At 40.4% G+C, this 16,373-nt stretch overlaps 1 protein-coding gene and 1 pseudogene across 3 annotated transcripts in view; one reads left to right on the forward strand and one right to left on the reverse strand.

The window, feature by feature from the left end:
• The first annotated feature begins 1,449 nt into the window (after positions 1-1,449).
• LOC149747974 (cytochrome c oxidase subunit FA4 pseudogene) lies at positions 1,450-6,365 on the forward strand (annotated as a pseudogene).
• Positions 6,366-8,417: 2,052 nt separating this feature from the next.
• Positions 8,418-16,373, reverse strand: part of DENND5B (DENN domain containing 5B) — a 212,016-nt gene continuing 204,060 nt past the window's right edge. The window contains exon 24 of one of the 3 annotated variants that reach the window (XM_089920466.1): positions 8,418-15,560. In XM_089920466.1, coding sequence (XP_089776592.1) covers positions 15,377-15,560 — 184 coding nt within the window. In that variant the 3' untranslated portion in view covers positions 8,418-15,376. The remainder of the gene's footprint in view (positions 15,561-16,373) is intronic. The other 2 variants (XM_089920465.1, XM_022577900.3) reach the window with 2 other exon arrangements.

Consider the following 16,373-nt stretch of genomic DNA (forward strand, 5'->3'; position numbering starts at 1 on the left):
TAAGCACCCAGGCGCCGATCGTGAGAGTGGATAGTAGGGCCACCAGAGCTTCCAGGACACCCTGAGCAGCAACAGTGCTTTGAAAGACAGTACAAGAAGAGAGGCCAATTGTCATGCACGAAAGAAAGCCCAAAATATGCTGCCAGGGAGGAAAACCAGGAGTCACGGGAACCAGAGAGAACACGGGGTAGTAAGAGTGTCAAGTAAGGACTGCAGAGCCCAGTGAGCTGAAGCCTGGAGCAGGTGGGGAGAGAGGTGAAAAGGAATGTTTTCCAGAAATGCAAAGTATTATTTAATATTTTAGAAGTTAAAGCTGCCATTTCCAAATTCCATTAAAAGACAAACAAAATAGATAAGCATTTAGACATCAGTTCCCCAAAGTTGCTCTTTGTAGCGGCAACTTGAAAAAAATCACCCAGGAGGCTTTTCAAAAATACCAGTTCCAGGGTATGTCCCAACCCTATAAAATTAGTCTCCCAAAAGGGAGGCAGGGGCAACTGAAATTTTTTAAAAAGCAGCTAAGTGATTTTTGAAGTGTGACAGGCTTTGAAATCACTTACTTAAACCTCTAAGAACTGCTGGTTCGTATTTGGCTTAAGCCCTTTCAGAAGAATTAAAGTGACAGAAAAACTCGGTTTGCTGAGCTGTGAGAGGCTGATTTTTAAATTTAAGGCTTTAATAGGAAACGTAAAGCAATCAAGAAAATAAACTCCCCCACAAAGTTAAAAAACAACAACTAAAAAACACATCTTGTATGTTTATTATCAAGAAAATGCTAATGACGGCAATTAGGACTATAAATTTAGTTGAGAGTAAATGAGAGCTAGGTTAGTAAATAAAGCTGTCTGTAAACATTTCTAAAATAGTTATCCTCCTTGGTGTGCTTTGTAAAAGAACCCAGGGGATACCTGAAGAGTTGGGGACCAGTTCCTGGCTCTGACTGAGTGGGAAGTCCTCATTGTTTCATAAACCAAGAAAAGCCCCCGAGCTCACCGTTGCCTCTTCTCTGGGAAAAGCCCGAAGCTCTCTTCTCAGCACTCCTGGAGCAGCCTGGGCTGCACCGCGGCCTCCACTTCCTTACTGCCTTCCTTTGCCCCTTGGCAGTTTACCTGGGAGCCCCAAAAGTCCTTTAAAAGTCCTTTCCGGGTCCTCGGGGACCCCTGGCCTTGTAAGCTCCACAACCAAACAGCAGTCTGTCACATACAAAGTCTCCAGAGTCCCCCTCGGGCCCCTCCAGGCTGGCAGCGGACCCCCAGGGACTTACCTCCCTTCCTCTGGAAATATGTTTCAAAGTTCACCGCTCGCCCCTCCCCTTTCTCCAGGACTTTAAGTTGAGATAGTTTTCCCATTTCTACTTTCTCTTGCTGTCCTTAATGAAAAACCTTATACTGGTTTTTCATTTGTTTTATACCATTAACTCCTCATCAGGAAATGAAAGTAACAAACAGAGGGAGGCTAGTAAATCACAGCTCTCCCTCCCTGGTTCACGGGAAGCCTCTCTATAAAGGCTCAGATGTTTACATCTTCAGGACAAATTGCTCCAAACAATAGGTGCCCTTAGGTTTCCCCTCACTGGGCAGAATGTGCCTAATTTCACTGGTCTCCTACCCCACACAGGATTTCTCTGGGCCCCTTAGAATGTTTCTTTAAAATTAGTTGAATCTCAAACTTATCAGTCCACAAAGAAATGCAAATAAAATATTATTTTTGTTCTATCAAGATGGCAAAAAAATGAAGTTTGATAATACCCAGTTTGAGCCAGCGTGCTGGGAAGCTGACTCATTCTTGCACCGCTGGAGGGGTTCAGAATCGAGAGCCTTAAATGTGGGCGTACCCTTCACAGTAATCCCACTTTTAGGAAAATATCCTAAGGAAATAATCAAGAGATGCAGTCAAGGATTTAGGAACAAAGAATATGCATGGCAAAGCCATAATTGAGAAAAACCGGAAAGGACTTACGTGCCTCCCGGGTGGGGCTATTTCCACAAATCCTCCTGCATCTCTATGGTGGATGGGGCGCATCCAGCCATGCGGTCGTCCAGGTGGCAAATGTTTATTCGGTACCTACTTTGCATTAGGCACTTGCCTGGGTAAACAAAACAGGAAAGTTCCTAGCCGCCCCCGCCGGAAGATGCACTCACTAAAATTCATAATCTCGTAAAACAAGTCTAAGATCGTTCACATTATGCTTTTTGAGGGGAAGCAGGTTACACACTCTATCACCCCCCACTCTCTCATCCCCTGCCATAAGCGGTTACCAAATCCGAATATTTTTTCCTTCAGTGGCTCTCCCTAGACGACCTCTTCATTCCTTTTCAAAAACAGATCCTAAGGCTCGGAGGTAACCTGATAATAGCGGAAAGAACACCCACATGGAAGTCTTCCGATTGGTTTCTAATTCCAGGAAGTTGCCGACTTTGGGCAAATCACATCACCTCTGGACTGTTTCTAATCAGAATAAAGAAAGAAAGGGCTGGACCCATCTTTCAGGTTCTCTGAGTCCAATAATTTCTGACTCTGTGACAGAAACATCCGTAGATGAGGGAGTCTTACACCGCGGCTAGAGGGAGGGGAAGGTGGTGAACCCCTTGAGGATCTGCGCATCTCTGTCTGGGGAGTTCCAGGACAGAGAAAAGGCAAGGGGCCATGTAGCTAGAAGGAGGGCAACAGTACAGAAGCTGACGGGCCTGTGGCTGGTGGGGAGGCCGGGCAGTGGCACAGGCTCAGCCCCAGGCCAGCTCCCTACACGCTGCCCTCCTTCCCCTGGGCCGACTCCAGGCCCACGGCGTTGGTAAGCAGGCAACGCCCTTCTTTCGAGTTGTTATTTCATAGTAATAAATAACAGCTAATAATTATTGGGTGCTTCCAGGTGCAAAACGGTGTGTAGTCGATTTAGTTACCTCACAACAAAAGTATGAGGTTCATGCTGCTGTTCCTGTTCTTAGCGCAAAACACAGGCTTAGGAAGGTTACAGAACTTAACAGGAAGTCGCTCGGCTAGTCGCCAGGTCCAGGGCTCTTCACCTGCATACAGGCCAGTCTTCCTCTTTTCCTGAAAAGGCAGTGGGACAGTTTCCCATTTTACCCCCTCTATCCTGCTGCAGAAGACAGGAACTCGGGTCATTATGGTGGTAAGGGTTTATTAATTACCAACTGGGAGACTGAAATAAATAAACGGGGTTGCCGAAGTTTACGGATGGTCTTAGAATCTACTGGGGCCTCCTGTTTCCATTTAGAGCCCCCTTCCTTCAGCCCTCGTCCTCCACAGTGCCCTTCCCTGTCAGGTCAGGGTGAAGGGTCAGCTCTGAAGGGGCAGTCAGGAAGGAACAATCGTCGTCCTTTCCTCAAAGGGAGAGAGAAATTTGCTACTCGGAGCTCAGATCTTGACACCCAGTTTGGACTTTGATCCTTGCAGCTAAGATCTGCTCTGAGAAATTTCCTGGGGCCTGTTGAGGTTTACTGCTACAAAGCAATAAGGAGTTTCGACATTAAGGTCTACTTAATTCAGGAATCTAAAAAGGCGGTTTAGTGTCAGGGTCCAATGAGCTCCTTGAAATTGTACAGGTGTGTATGTGCACAGGTGCGTTTTTCTGGGGAGAGTGTTCACAGCTCTCCTTGGATTCTCAGAAGGGCTTACAGCTGCCCATAGGTTAAGAATTCCAAGTGACAAGCGGGTGTTGCTAAGGTGGGGGGACAGTGGGCAAATCTGGTGGGAGTGGAAAAGGGAGAAGGGAAGGTGGGGGAGGGGTGTTCAGGTAAGACTTCACAAAGAGGCAGGATTCTGGGATTGGGGGCTGGGGGAGCTAACATTTCTTGTGCTCTTACTGTGTGCCAGGCATTGTTCTAGACTAAAATTTACAAGGATTAGTTCATTCTTATAACAACCTTATGAGGTAAATAAGATTATTGTTCTGGCTTTGTAGATTCATTCATTTAATAAATATTTACTGAGCAGTATGTATCAGGCACTGTTCCCAGAGCTGGGGCTACAGCAGTTAACAAAACAGTCAAAAATGCCTCCTTTGTGGAGCTTACATTCCTGTGGGGAGACAGATGAGGAAACCAGGTTCCCAGAGACTTAAGTGACAAAACAAGGGTCTTCAGATAGTTAAGCAGTAGAGATTTGAACCCAGGCAGTATGGCAACAGAAGCTGTTTTTTGTTTTTTTTTTAAAGGAATGTATAATAACCTTAAACAATTGAAAACTTAAGTTTTCTGTGCAACAAAAAATACCAAAAATTAAAAGGAAAGAGAAAATATTGATATCGTATAGAGCAAAGAATAGCTCAAAATGATTTTTTTTTTTTGGTTTCTGCTTTATAACAAAGTGAATCAGTTATACATATACGTATGTTCCCATATCCCCTCCCTCTTGCGTCTCCCTCCCTCCCACCCTCCCTATCCCACCCATCCAGGTGGTCACAAAGCACCGAGCTGATCTCCCTGTGCTATGCGGCTGGTTCCCACTATCAAAAATGTTTTTAAACTATAAATCAAAGCCAAAACAGACATTAAAAATGAATGGGCAAAGATTACTAAACTAACTCAGAAGAGGAAATATACATGATCAGTAATGTTAAATACTGGCTTCCTGAATTAACATGGAAACATTCTGTTTATTGCTTGCACAGTAAGGAAGAGCTTTCCCTTGACAGTCTTAGTAACCTGTCAGAGGGCAAAGGGCGGGGCCTGGATATTTACTAAGGTTTTGGAGACTGGTCTAAGGCAGACCTTTGCATGGGGAAAGGGGGCTTGGTTAGGTTTGGGTAGGACCATGATCTAATAGTTTGGGATTAACTGACACAGCCATGCAAGGGTTTTAAGGAAAGGAGTTTAAAGAATCACAACAGCATGCCAGGTAGAAACCTAGAAGCAAAAATGCAAGTTGGCTTTCTTTGAAGGAGTGTATAACTGTGACTGCAGTCGTGTGCCTGCAGTTCTTCATGCTAGGCACTTGTTGGGTTTATCTAGATTTACCTGACCTGCTTCCGATCTTTAGCATAGATGTCTTTAGTGCTTGTGGATAAACAGGTGATGGTACACCTGTTTAGAAGCCCATAGAATGAGGTAGAAGGGAATGATTGGTAAATCAAGTTATTGGGTTTTCCCTTTTTTTAAACCCCATTTTAATTACAGTGTGTGTATTCTCAACTTTTCAGTTAGATTTTTAAAAATCCTTGAGGTGTTATTGACATTCAACACATTTCACTTACTTAAACTATGCAATTTTAAGTTTTGACATGAGTATGTACTCGTGAAATTATCACCACAATTAAAATTATGAATATACCTGTTACTTCCGAAGCTTCCTTGGGCCTCTGTCAAACTCCCCTCAGCCCCCATTTCCAAGCAGCAACTGATCTGTCATCTGTCACTATAGATTATTTGCATTTTTGCTTTGATTTTATACAAATGGAACCCTATAGTATGCATTCATTTTTTGCCTGGCTGTCTTTACTCAGAATAATTGTTTTTAGATGCATTTATGTTGCTTCATATATTAATAGCTTACTCTTTTTTATTGCTGAATAGTATTCCATTGTATGGATATATTACAAATTATTATCCACTCATCTGTCTGTCGATGCCAATTGGGTTGATTCCAGTTTTTGGCTATTACAAATAAAACTGTGATTAACATTCATGTGTAAGTATTTGTGTAGACATATACATATGCTTTTATTTCCCTTCAGTATTTAATTACCTAAAGAATGGCTGGATCATGTGGTAGGTATATGTCAAAGTTATTATTATTTTTTGGCCACAGCTTGCAGGATCTTACTTCCCCAACCAGGGATTGAACCTGTACCCCCTGCAGTGGAAGTGCGGAATTAACCACTGGACCGCCAGAGAAGTCCCACAAAGAGTGTACATTTGGGCAGAGACTACTTAGTCTGGGGCCTGGCAGATTTGTTCTCGTCTCCTTTCAGGCCAAAGGCCTTTGCCACAAATATGTTCCACTAGATCCTTGGTTAGGCCAAGAAGCATACAAGCTTGATTTCTTTCTTTGTATTTATTGGAGCCGGAGGTACTGGAGCAGCACTGTATGTCTTGTATCTGGCATTGCTCAGTCATTTGGAACAGAAGGAATATCCCAGAACCCAGAAGAAATTGAATCCCAGTGATCAATATATGTTCTACTCAGTGAATGTGGATTACAGCAAACTGAAGAAAGAAGGTCCAGACTTCTAAATGAAATGTTTGACTATAAAGCTGCTTAGAATGAAGGTGTTCCAGAAGTTATCTGTAAAATTTTCTAATTAACCAGGAAATATTTCCCCTCTACATACATGAAATCACGTTGGTGTATTGTGTTGGCATTTACACTGATTAATAAATGTCTGAAACTTGAAAAAACAAAAGCATACATACATTCTTTTTTTTTTTTTTTTTTTTTTTTTTTTTTTTTTTTTTTTTTTGCGGTACGCGGGCCTCTCACTGTTGTGGCCTCTCCCGTTGCGGAGCACAGGCTCCGGACGCGCAGGCTCAGCGGCCATGGCTCACGGGCCCAGCCGCTCCGCGGCATGTGGGATATTCCTGGACCGGGACACGAACCCGTGTCCCCTGCATCGGCAGGCGGACTCTCAACCACTGTGCCACCAGAGAAGCCCCTTAATTTTTGTTAAGTCTAATTTATCAATTTTTAAAATATTTATTATTATTTTTTAATTTTTGGCTGCATTGGGTCTTATTTGCAGCACACGGGATCTTCATTGTGGCATGCTGGATCTTTCCTTGTGGCGCTTGGGCTTCTCTGTATTTGTGGTGCACAGACTTTTCTCTAGTTGTGGCCTATAGGTTTTCTCTCTCTAGTTGTGATGCGCGGGCTCCAGAGCGTGTGGGCTCTGTAGTTTGTGGCACGTGGGCTCTCTAGCTGAGGCACACGGGCTCAGTAGTTGTGGCGGGTGGGCTTAGTTGCCCTGCAGCATGTGGGATCTTAGTTCCCCGACCAGGGATTGAACCGGCGTCCCCTGCATTGAAAGGCAGATTCTTTACCACTGGACCGCCAGGGAAGTCTCGATCAATGTTTTTTAAGGACTGTATCTTTTTTCATATCTAAGAAATCTTTGCCTAACCCAAGGTCATTCACCATGTGTTTTCTTTCGAAGTTTTTAAATTTTAGGATTTTCATTTATATCTATGATCCATTTTGAGTTGATTTTTGTATATGGTGGGAGGTGTGGATCAAACTTCATTTCTTTTACATGTAGCTATTCAATTGTTCCAGGACCATTCACTGAAAAGACTATCCTCTTTGTCACTTAATAACCCTTGAACTTTGTTGAGCAATTGACCATATATGTTTGGGTCTATTACCATACTCTTTGTTCTGTTCAATTGACCTATTTGTCTGACTTTACCTCAATTTCCCCACACTGTATTTATTAATCACTGTAGCTTTAGTGTAAGTACTGAAATCAGGTAATATAAGTCCTCCGAGTTTGTTTATCTTTTTCCAAGTTATTTAGGCTCTTCTAGGGCTTTTGCATTTCTACATTAATTTTAGGATCAATTTGTTAAGTTCTACGAAAAAGGCTGCTGGGAGTTTGAATGGGATTGCATTGACTCTATAGATCAATTTGGGGAGAACTGACATCTTAATAATATTGAATCTTCTGACCTAGGACCACACTATATTTCTCCATGTATTTAGGACTTCTTTAGTTTCCCTCAGTAGTTTTCAGTGAGCAAGTCTTACACATTTTTTGTCAAACTTATCCCCAAGTATTTCAGATTTGCACTGCAATGCTATTGCATATAGAAATACACCTGATTTTTGTAGATTGACTCTATATCCTGCAACCTTGATAAGCTCACTTATTAGCATCAGTAACTTTTTAGTAAATTCCATAGGATTTTCTACATGGACCATCATGTCATCTGTGAATACAGTTTTACTTTCTTTTCAAACTTTACGCCTTTTTTTTCTTGTCTTATTGCACTGACTAGAAACTATAGTACAATGTTGAACAGAAGTATTAAGAGTGGATATCCATGCCTTGTTCTTGATCTTATGGGGGAAGCACTCAGCATTTCCCCATAAAGGATGATGTTAGCTGTAGGTTTTTTGCAGATGACTTTCAGTATTTTCTGATCCATGAACACAGTATATCTGAGGTGAGGAAGTCCACTGAGTTTTTGGGGTTTTTTTTCTAAACCATGAATGAACATTAGAATTTGTCAAAAATTTTTTGTGTATATAAATATATAAATTTATATATAAATTGTTTTTATTTTTTAATCTGTAACTGTGGTGAATTATATTCCTTGACTGAATGCTAAACCAACCTTGCTCTCCTTGATAGACCCCAATTAGTCATGACATATCATTTTTATCACTGGATTTGAATTACTAACACTTTGTTAAGAATTTTTACATCTACATTCATGAGAGTTCTTGGTCTGTATTTTTCTTTTCTTGTAATTTCTTTGTCTGATATAGGTATCAGGGTAATGCTGGCTCATGGGATGAGTTGGGAAGTATTACCTTGTTGTGGGCTGAATTGTGTCCTCTCAGAATTCATATGTTGAAGTCCTAACCCCCAGTACCTCAGAATGTGACTGTATTTGGAGGTAGGGTATTTAAAGAGCTAAGTTAAAAAGAAGTCATTAGGGTTGGCCCTCATCCAATATGACTGGTGTCCTTGTAAGAAGAAGAAATTAGGACCCAGACATGCACTGAGAGAAGACCATATAAAGACAGAGGTAAGACGACCATCTATAAGCCAAGGGAAAGGCCTCAGAAGAAACAAATCCAGCTGACACCTTCATCTCAGACTTCTAGCCTTCAGAATAGTGAGAAAATAGCTTTCTGTGGTTTAAGCCAACCAGTCTTTGTTACAGCAGCTCTAGCAAACTAACACATACCTCATCCATTTTCTGGAAGACTTTGGTTAGAATTTTCATTATTTCTTCCTTAAATTTTTGATAGAATTCACCAGTGGATGGCTTCCCTGGCACCCTCTCCAGTGGTTTCCCAGCAAGTTCTGGGCTATGCCACCTCTCCATGGATGTCTCCCTGGTGCCTGACAGCAGATTCCAAACAAGTGGCACTGGTGCAGCATCTCAGTAAACTTCTTTACCATCCAGTGGGCCATGGCTGTGTCCTCTTAATATTAAAAGTCTGACTCTCAGCCTAAGGGGGAGGGGGCTTTCTTAGGTTTGCCTTGCCTCAGCCCTACGGTTAGTGGCTGCTTCCTATATATGCTATTCTTGTATTCTTTAGAGTTCTTTTCATTGCTTAATAGCAAATAGTCCATAATTCCAACTTCTTATTACAGTAGTCTGTGATGGTTAATTTTATGTGTCAACTTGGCTGGGCCATGGAGCCCAGATATTTATCAAACATTATTCTGGATGTTTCTGTGAAGGTGTTTTTTGGATAAGACGAACATTTACATTGGTGGACTTTGAGTAAACCAGATTACCCTCCATAATGTATCCTATCAGTTGAAGGCCTTAATAGAGCAAGAAGGCATTCTGCCAGTCAAACCTCTTTGAACTCGAACTACAACTCTTTCCCTGGGTCTCCAGCCCACCAGCCTACCCTGCAGATTTTGGATTCACCAAGGCTCTACAATTGTGTGAGCCAATTCCTTAAAATAAATCTCTCTATATATACATATACATATACATACACACACACATCCTGTTGGTTCTGTTTCTCTGGAGAATTCTAACATAGTTCTATACATTAAACTACCCCTCTTCAAATTGCTGTGTGATTTCTGTTTCTTGATTTGGACCCCGACAAACACACCATTACTTTCCCCTGAACTCCGAATCCATATGTGCAACTGTCTATCAGCATCTTTACTTGGATGTCTATCAGGCATGCCAAACTTACTGCCAAAAGTAAGCTCTTGATGTTCCTCCTGTAAACTTGTTTCTCTTATGCTTTTTCCAATTTCTGCTAAAGACAACTCCATTTTCAGTGAGGCTTTCCCTAGCTAACCCATTTACAATTGCAGTCCATCTCTAAGCAGTCCCAACTATACTTTCGATTCTTCTTCTTTGCTTGTTGTTATTATCTAACTACTATATGTATTACCTATTTGTCATGTTTATTGTGTAACTCCTCCATTAGAATATAAATTCCATGATAGCAGGAATTTGATGTATGTGTATGTTTAAACTGCTCTATGTCCTTAACCTAAAGTAATGCTTAACATATAGTGGGTAATCAATGAATCTCTGCCTTTCATTTTTGCTATGGACTAAAAATCTAGTTATTTTTGAGTGTTTTGTTTAAATACTACCCTTTCCCAAGTTCATAAATACATTCTACATTTTCTTCAAAAATTTTTGTTTTGCCTTTTACATTTAGGTTGTTAAGCCAAGAATTAATTGATCTTTCTGTATGGTGTGAGGTAGAGTTCTTTTTTTTTTTAACCCCTTTTAGATAACCAGTTGCCCAGCAGGCTATATTTCTACTACATAATGGTTTTATGTAGTTTTTTCTCTCATAATGGTTTTATCCCTCTACTTTCTGGAGTCACTTGCCCTGTGAACTGCTCAGTATTAAGGTTCTATAAAAATGAAGCAAAACAAAGTATCAACCCCACAGTTTTATTTGTAAAGAATGAAGCATGAAAAGTCATATTTAAATGTACTCCAAAACCTGAAAAACCCACATCAGTTTCTCTGATACATATGTTAAAGTGCTTGATATCACAATACTCTTTAAATTTTAAAGTATGCTCAGATGAGAAAAAAAATCCAGTTCTGATGCATTTTGTTAACAATACAAAGAAAACAATATAATTTAAATGCAGAAATGCTCATTAAAAAAAAAGATACACAGGGTACATTTATACATGGTTCAAGTGTAACATAGAGAATTCTTTTTATAAGTTTAACACCCTCATTTGATTGACAACAGGAACTCTTACCATACCTCTCTACTTTTAATAAGATCTGTCTGGTGTTTGGAATAAAGGCTGGGCCACATGTAAATACATTTAGGTAACTGGGTCAAGCGTGATTCCCTCCCACATAACCCAAGGATACCCTGGATTCCTTCAAATGAGGAGACTGTTTTTGACGATTTTTTTTCACTCTGGTATTAACTGCTCAATGTGATAACTTTCTGGAGCCAATCTTTATTTTGTCCTTGAGAGGACAATCATGTCTAGTAAGATCTGATAGGATGAGGTTATCCTTGGATTACTCTGATCTCACTCCATCGGTACCCTCTTCAAAAAGCTTGGAAATCAGTTTGATTCAAGAGATTTATAAATGTATTTTAACAGGAATAAGAGACCTAGTAGCTTATTATTTGTTTCTGCCTCCTTTTACACTAAAAGGTAATGTAACAAATACTTATATAAGAAACATGGACTTCAAATGACACGGATGACTTGGAAATAGGATTGATTCACTTTACAAAAGTAGAGATGATCTCAAGACTCCATTCTCAATCAGTGAAGGTGTGTTAATACTGAAATGTAAATAGCTACGGTTCAGATTGTCCTTTCGAATGGTGAAAAAGATAGACTAGTTTCTGTAAACCTCACAGAGAAAATACTCACAGTTCTCAAAATGAAAAACTACTGAAAAAATAATAATTCTTAGCAGAAAGAAGCTATTTCATCATTAAGAGTTACACTTCCAATGCTGTCAAATAAATATTTCCCTGGGGAATCTGAGGTCCTTGTCTGTTGCCTCACGTTTCAAAATATCTCAGAGGTGTCAACATTTACTACACATGAACTGTTATGTATAGCCTCTATCCCTCTTTTACTTACATTTACATACTACAGTGCTTTATTGCCAAAAAAAGGAAATATGAGCAATTCAGTATTTCCCCTGTATCATTCATATAGTGTGACAGAAGTTCATTAAAATGATTTCTTAAAAAACCATGTTAAAGTAAATACCATAGTGTTATAAAAGGTACAAAATGTGTGAAATATTTAAAATAAATTTTAGAGGGAAATCATAAACTTTTGCAAGCTTTAGGTTCTTCTATCAAATTCTTGCCCCCAGTGGGAAAGAGGATGGATAAGATTGGGAGGCCTTCCTTTTGTTCTCAGCAGCCCATTTTTCTCCACTGAGAACCCTACTTTATACTACTCCACACTGAGCCTCAGTCATTTTTAAGGCGCTGGTAAGCCCCCAGACAGGGCACAGCTTCAGGGTCTCACACGTAATACCAATGTCGGTGTAATGCTACTATGTCACCAAGGTTGATATTAGGAGTTTCAGGACATTTGAAAAACACTTGGAAGATAAATGTTTCAAGAGATAATATTTTTGGCAAGTTAATTTTAAAACAATTTCTTCTTAACCTATTATTATGTGAAAATACTAATTATGATTCCAGGCATTACTTTTAATTTATTTTGAGAAAAAAAAGTCAATTACAAAATTGATTTTTATGTACTTTAACTTTGAAGTGTGATGACAAAGCAATATACTAGTTTAAAGTATTAACAGGAAAAAAAAATAAAGTGTTAACAGAGCAGAAAGTATACCTCTGAATGACCTTCAGAAGTTAGCTTAGAAGGCTATGTACATTTATTCTAAGGATTCTGCTACTGTCCCGCTCAAAATATTTTGATATTGGCTCAAAGATAGTTATAAGCCATGTAAGAACTAAGTCTTATTTCTTTAGAATTGTGTTTCTTATGTGACCCCAAACTTTGCTTAAGTATCCTTTTCATTCATCAACTTGTAACCTAAGGACTTTTTGTTGTTTCAAATTTTAAATTTCTTTTGAAAGGCCACCATTTCCCATCACTGGCAGTATTCAAAAGAATGGGCTGTAGGTCATTCAGGCAGCTCATAAGGAGGTCCCCCAGGTGTCTGGAGCACTGGCTTTATCACTGGCATACATATATGGACTCCCAAGGTGACCACTCTAAAGGGCCTAGCATTCTAGAGGATGTGTCAGTTCTGGTGTGATTCCTTCTTTTGAAATTGGTCATCTCACTACTATAGTCAGACAATAGAAAGTGGGATGAAACTTTAGGTATAACTCTTTTGGGAGGTATTAATTTTTAAAGTATTGGTATTATTCACAGGCCCAAAATCCAATTTTGCTCCTAGTTTTTTTTGGCTGCGCTGTGAGGCTTGTGAGATCTTAGTTCCCTGACCAGGGATCAAACCCGGGCCCTTGGCAGTGAGAGTCCTAACCACTGGACCGCCAGAGAATTCCTGCTCCTACTTTTTAAAATAGGTGTAATTCTCTATAACTTAAGGACAATTTGTTAAAATGAATATTAATCCCTGTGCTACCTGTATAGGTGGATGAATAAACAACCAAGGGTAGAAAGACTATTAATATGAATGCCTTGGAGGCCAGTCTCATGCAGCCTGGTGTAATAAAAAACATGAATTCTAGACCCTGTGTTGTCATAGGTGTGCGGGTAAGTATTTAATCTCTCTGACCCTTAAGTGTTCCCATCTGTAAAATGAGAAGGCTAGACTAGATGACTCAATTCTAGCCTGCTAACCTAAGCCATCTCTCTGTTTGCCCAGAATGTGTCAGAAGCATGGCCTTTGGAAAAGGTAACAATGACAAAATCCGGAATTGGATCACGCTATGGTTTCTCATCACTGAAACAGTAAGTGCCTAGTGTGAAACAGGTTCTGGATGTCTCCCATAACAGACTTTCCATGTCCCTGCAACAGCCACACCACTGTGGACAAACTTCAGCTGTAGGCAAACAAATTTCTGGTCTACCCAGGTCACCCAGAACCATCTTCTTAAACCCTTTCCATGGGTTTCTAAATGCTGCCTTCCACTCTCCCTACCCTCCTCAAGTACTCAGTCACGTATTAAAAGGGCGTGTGCCTTGGCTGAATATAGTGTTTGATAAAGGGAGTGAGGCACTTGTTTCATTAGTTTCTTCTTCCAGGAAAAAAAAGGTAAACAACGCTATTGGCTAAAGCCTGGACCCTCAGATTACACAAGGGTCCTGAGAGGCCATGGCTTTGCTTCTCAGCCACAACTGGGAACAAAATCTGGAGCTCTGCTGAGGCAATTTCCCTGCTAACAACATGCAAATGCCTAATTAGACTTAAAGGACTGACCGTAAGATGAAGACTTAAGGTAACGAGCTAATACCAAATTTATTTAACTTCCTTAAAAAATACCAAACTGGAAAGTTACAATGTTTGGTCTCCTAAAATTGTTGCCTCTTGTTTCGCTTCCATTTTGTCAGTACTGGCCTGTACCTTCTCTGGGCCAGTTGTTTTACATTTTCACCCCTGCTTACAAAAGAACATAAAGCTTGCCCTGAAACACCCAGAAAGGGTTCATTCTTTCTCTCTTCTTCTGTTATTTGCATTATCATGGTCAACAAATACTTTCACAAAAACATTCCAAGCCACACAGGGCCCTCCTCCTTCTTAAACATTCTTTCCATTTCCTGAGGGGGGATGTGCACCGGGAGAGGGGAGGGGGGTGATTGGAACCAAACAAAGACCATGTTTGTGTTTATCTTTAAGAGGTAAGGACCACTGCAGGGTTGAGATGGCCAAATTAAAAGTACAGAATCAAATTGCTGTTTGCAGTTCTTAAGACCATGAGGCCAACACTGAAATTCACATCTCCCCAAAGTACCTCAAATAACAAGAATAAAAATGCCAAGAATGAAGTTAGTCTAGGCTAATCTTTCCAAAGTGTAAAGAAGTTATAATCCCACAAGTTAACACACTTCTCAGGGCTTTGTGTGTTCTCTTTCCAGTTTAGCCAAGCTCCTGGAGTACAGTATTTAAAATATTTGAATCATATCTTGTGCTGACGGAAAAAATTTTTCCAAAAGACTGGAAAAGTGGCTCAATTCAAACGTATGAAACATGTGAAACTTAAAAGCTGTAAGTGAGGGCTACTATCCCCTACAGTAGGTAAAGCTGTTTACATTCACAATACAAAGGATCAGACACCAGGATGACTGGTTACGACATAACAATGCATTCTGAGTTCCTTTGTGATACCGGGAGGAAAAAAAAAGTCCCACTGGGTTGCACTGTATTTACATGTTTACTGGCTTCTTCCTGACTAGCACCACTCTTTCTCCTCCCCCCACCCCCCACCTCCCAATACTTTTAAACTACTTATTTTAAGTCACAGGAATATTCAATCTAAGAAAAGTTATCTTATTAGAGTAATATAATTTCTCAAAGAAGAGAGCATATTTACACACATCTAACACATGAAAATACTCTATTTTATACTAAATTCCAGGTTCAAATGAACTACAATACAGCACTTTACCTTGTCTGTAGTGTCAGCATTGTTCAAATTGGGGGATACGGTGTGTTGCCCCCTGCAGTGACTCACTACCTCATCAGACAAGTCCAAATCAGTCCCGTCATTGGGGAAGGTTCAGGAACAAGGGGTCTGGACTGAGAGTTTCTAGCTAGTTGGGTTACACATCCACTCCTTTGATGAGTGAGCCTTCTAAGACTATAGTGAAGTCCTGGATGGTCTGCAGAATGCGGATGAGGGAGTTGACGGTCATGCGATCTCGCAGGAGGGCACTCTCCTCATACATTCGGGTGATGGCAGGACACTCAGCTAACAGCGGAATCCACTGTGGGAGCAGGCGATCCCTACAGACCCAAAGAGAAACAAGTCCTGAGCACTGCTGCCCTCGCTGGAGAACAAGGCACACACTGGAGCTTTTGACGACGGGAAGGTATGGGTGTGGGACTGGATGGGGAAAAATCTAGCCAAGCTCTGAGGTCACCAAAGACAAAACCAAAGTCAACTAGCTGGATAATGACTGGTTAAAAAGATAAGGTAATGAGACAGTGTAAGCTAAACAGGAAACCCATCAGGTTCTAAAAGTGGGTCTGCACAAGTTGGCCATAAGGACTTAGATGTATTAAAGAAATTCTCTATTCTGATTCTACCATTTTAAAAAAAGGCAGAATGCCATTTTGTATTCTTTTTTTACAGGGATGTTAATCAGACATCTGTGGCAAGGCATGCCAAAGTATATTGACCTTTTGTGAAGAAAGTTTCCATTTAATTGTAGGGACTAGCGCTTTTTTTTTTTTAATTTACACAACATTACAAGGTAAGGAACAAAATCAAAGCAGAAAAACATGAAGTAGATTTTATAAACCAAAAGAGGGGTTGCGCTGGTCTAATAAATCAGAACAGTAAAGAGATAAAAGGAGATAAGGATCATACTCAAAAGGAACTTTAAAAAACACAGCTGAAATTGGGCAGCTTTTATCAAGAAGAAATACAGAACTTAGCTCAGTAAACCAGTTGTTTCAGGAGGACAGAATCTCAATCTTCAGTGTTTCCTGATTAAACCGACATGAGCTATCTGTCACTAAGTAGCTAAGACATCCTCACTGAGCACCTCTCGCTAAGCCTTCATGACAAGGCAGCTAGGCCATCCTGCACCTCTT

This window comes from Delphinapterus leucas, chromosome 11 (genome assembly GCF_059928025.1).
Source record: "Delphinapterus leucas isolate spDelLeu-1000000601 "Yukka" chromosome 11, BTC_Dleu_Yukka2, whole genome shotgun sequence".
Lineage (NCBI taxonomy): Eukaryota > Metazoa > Chordata > Mammalia > Artiodactyla > Monodontidae > Delphinapterus > Delphinapterus leucas.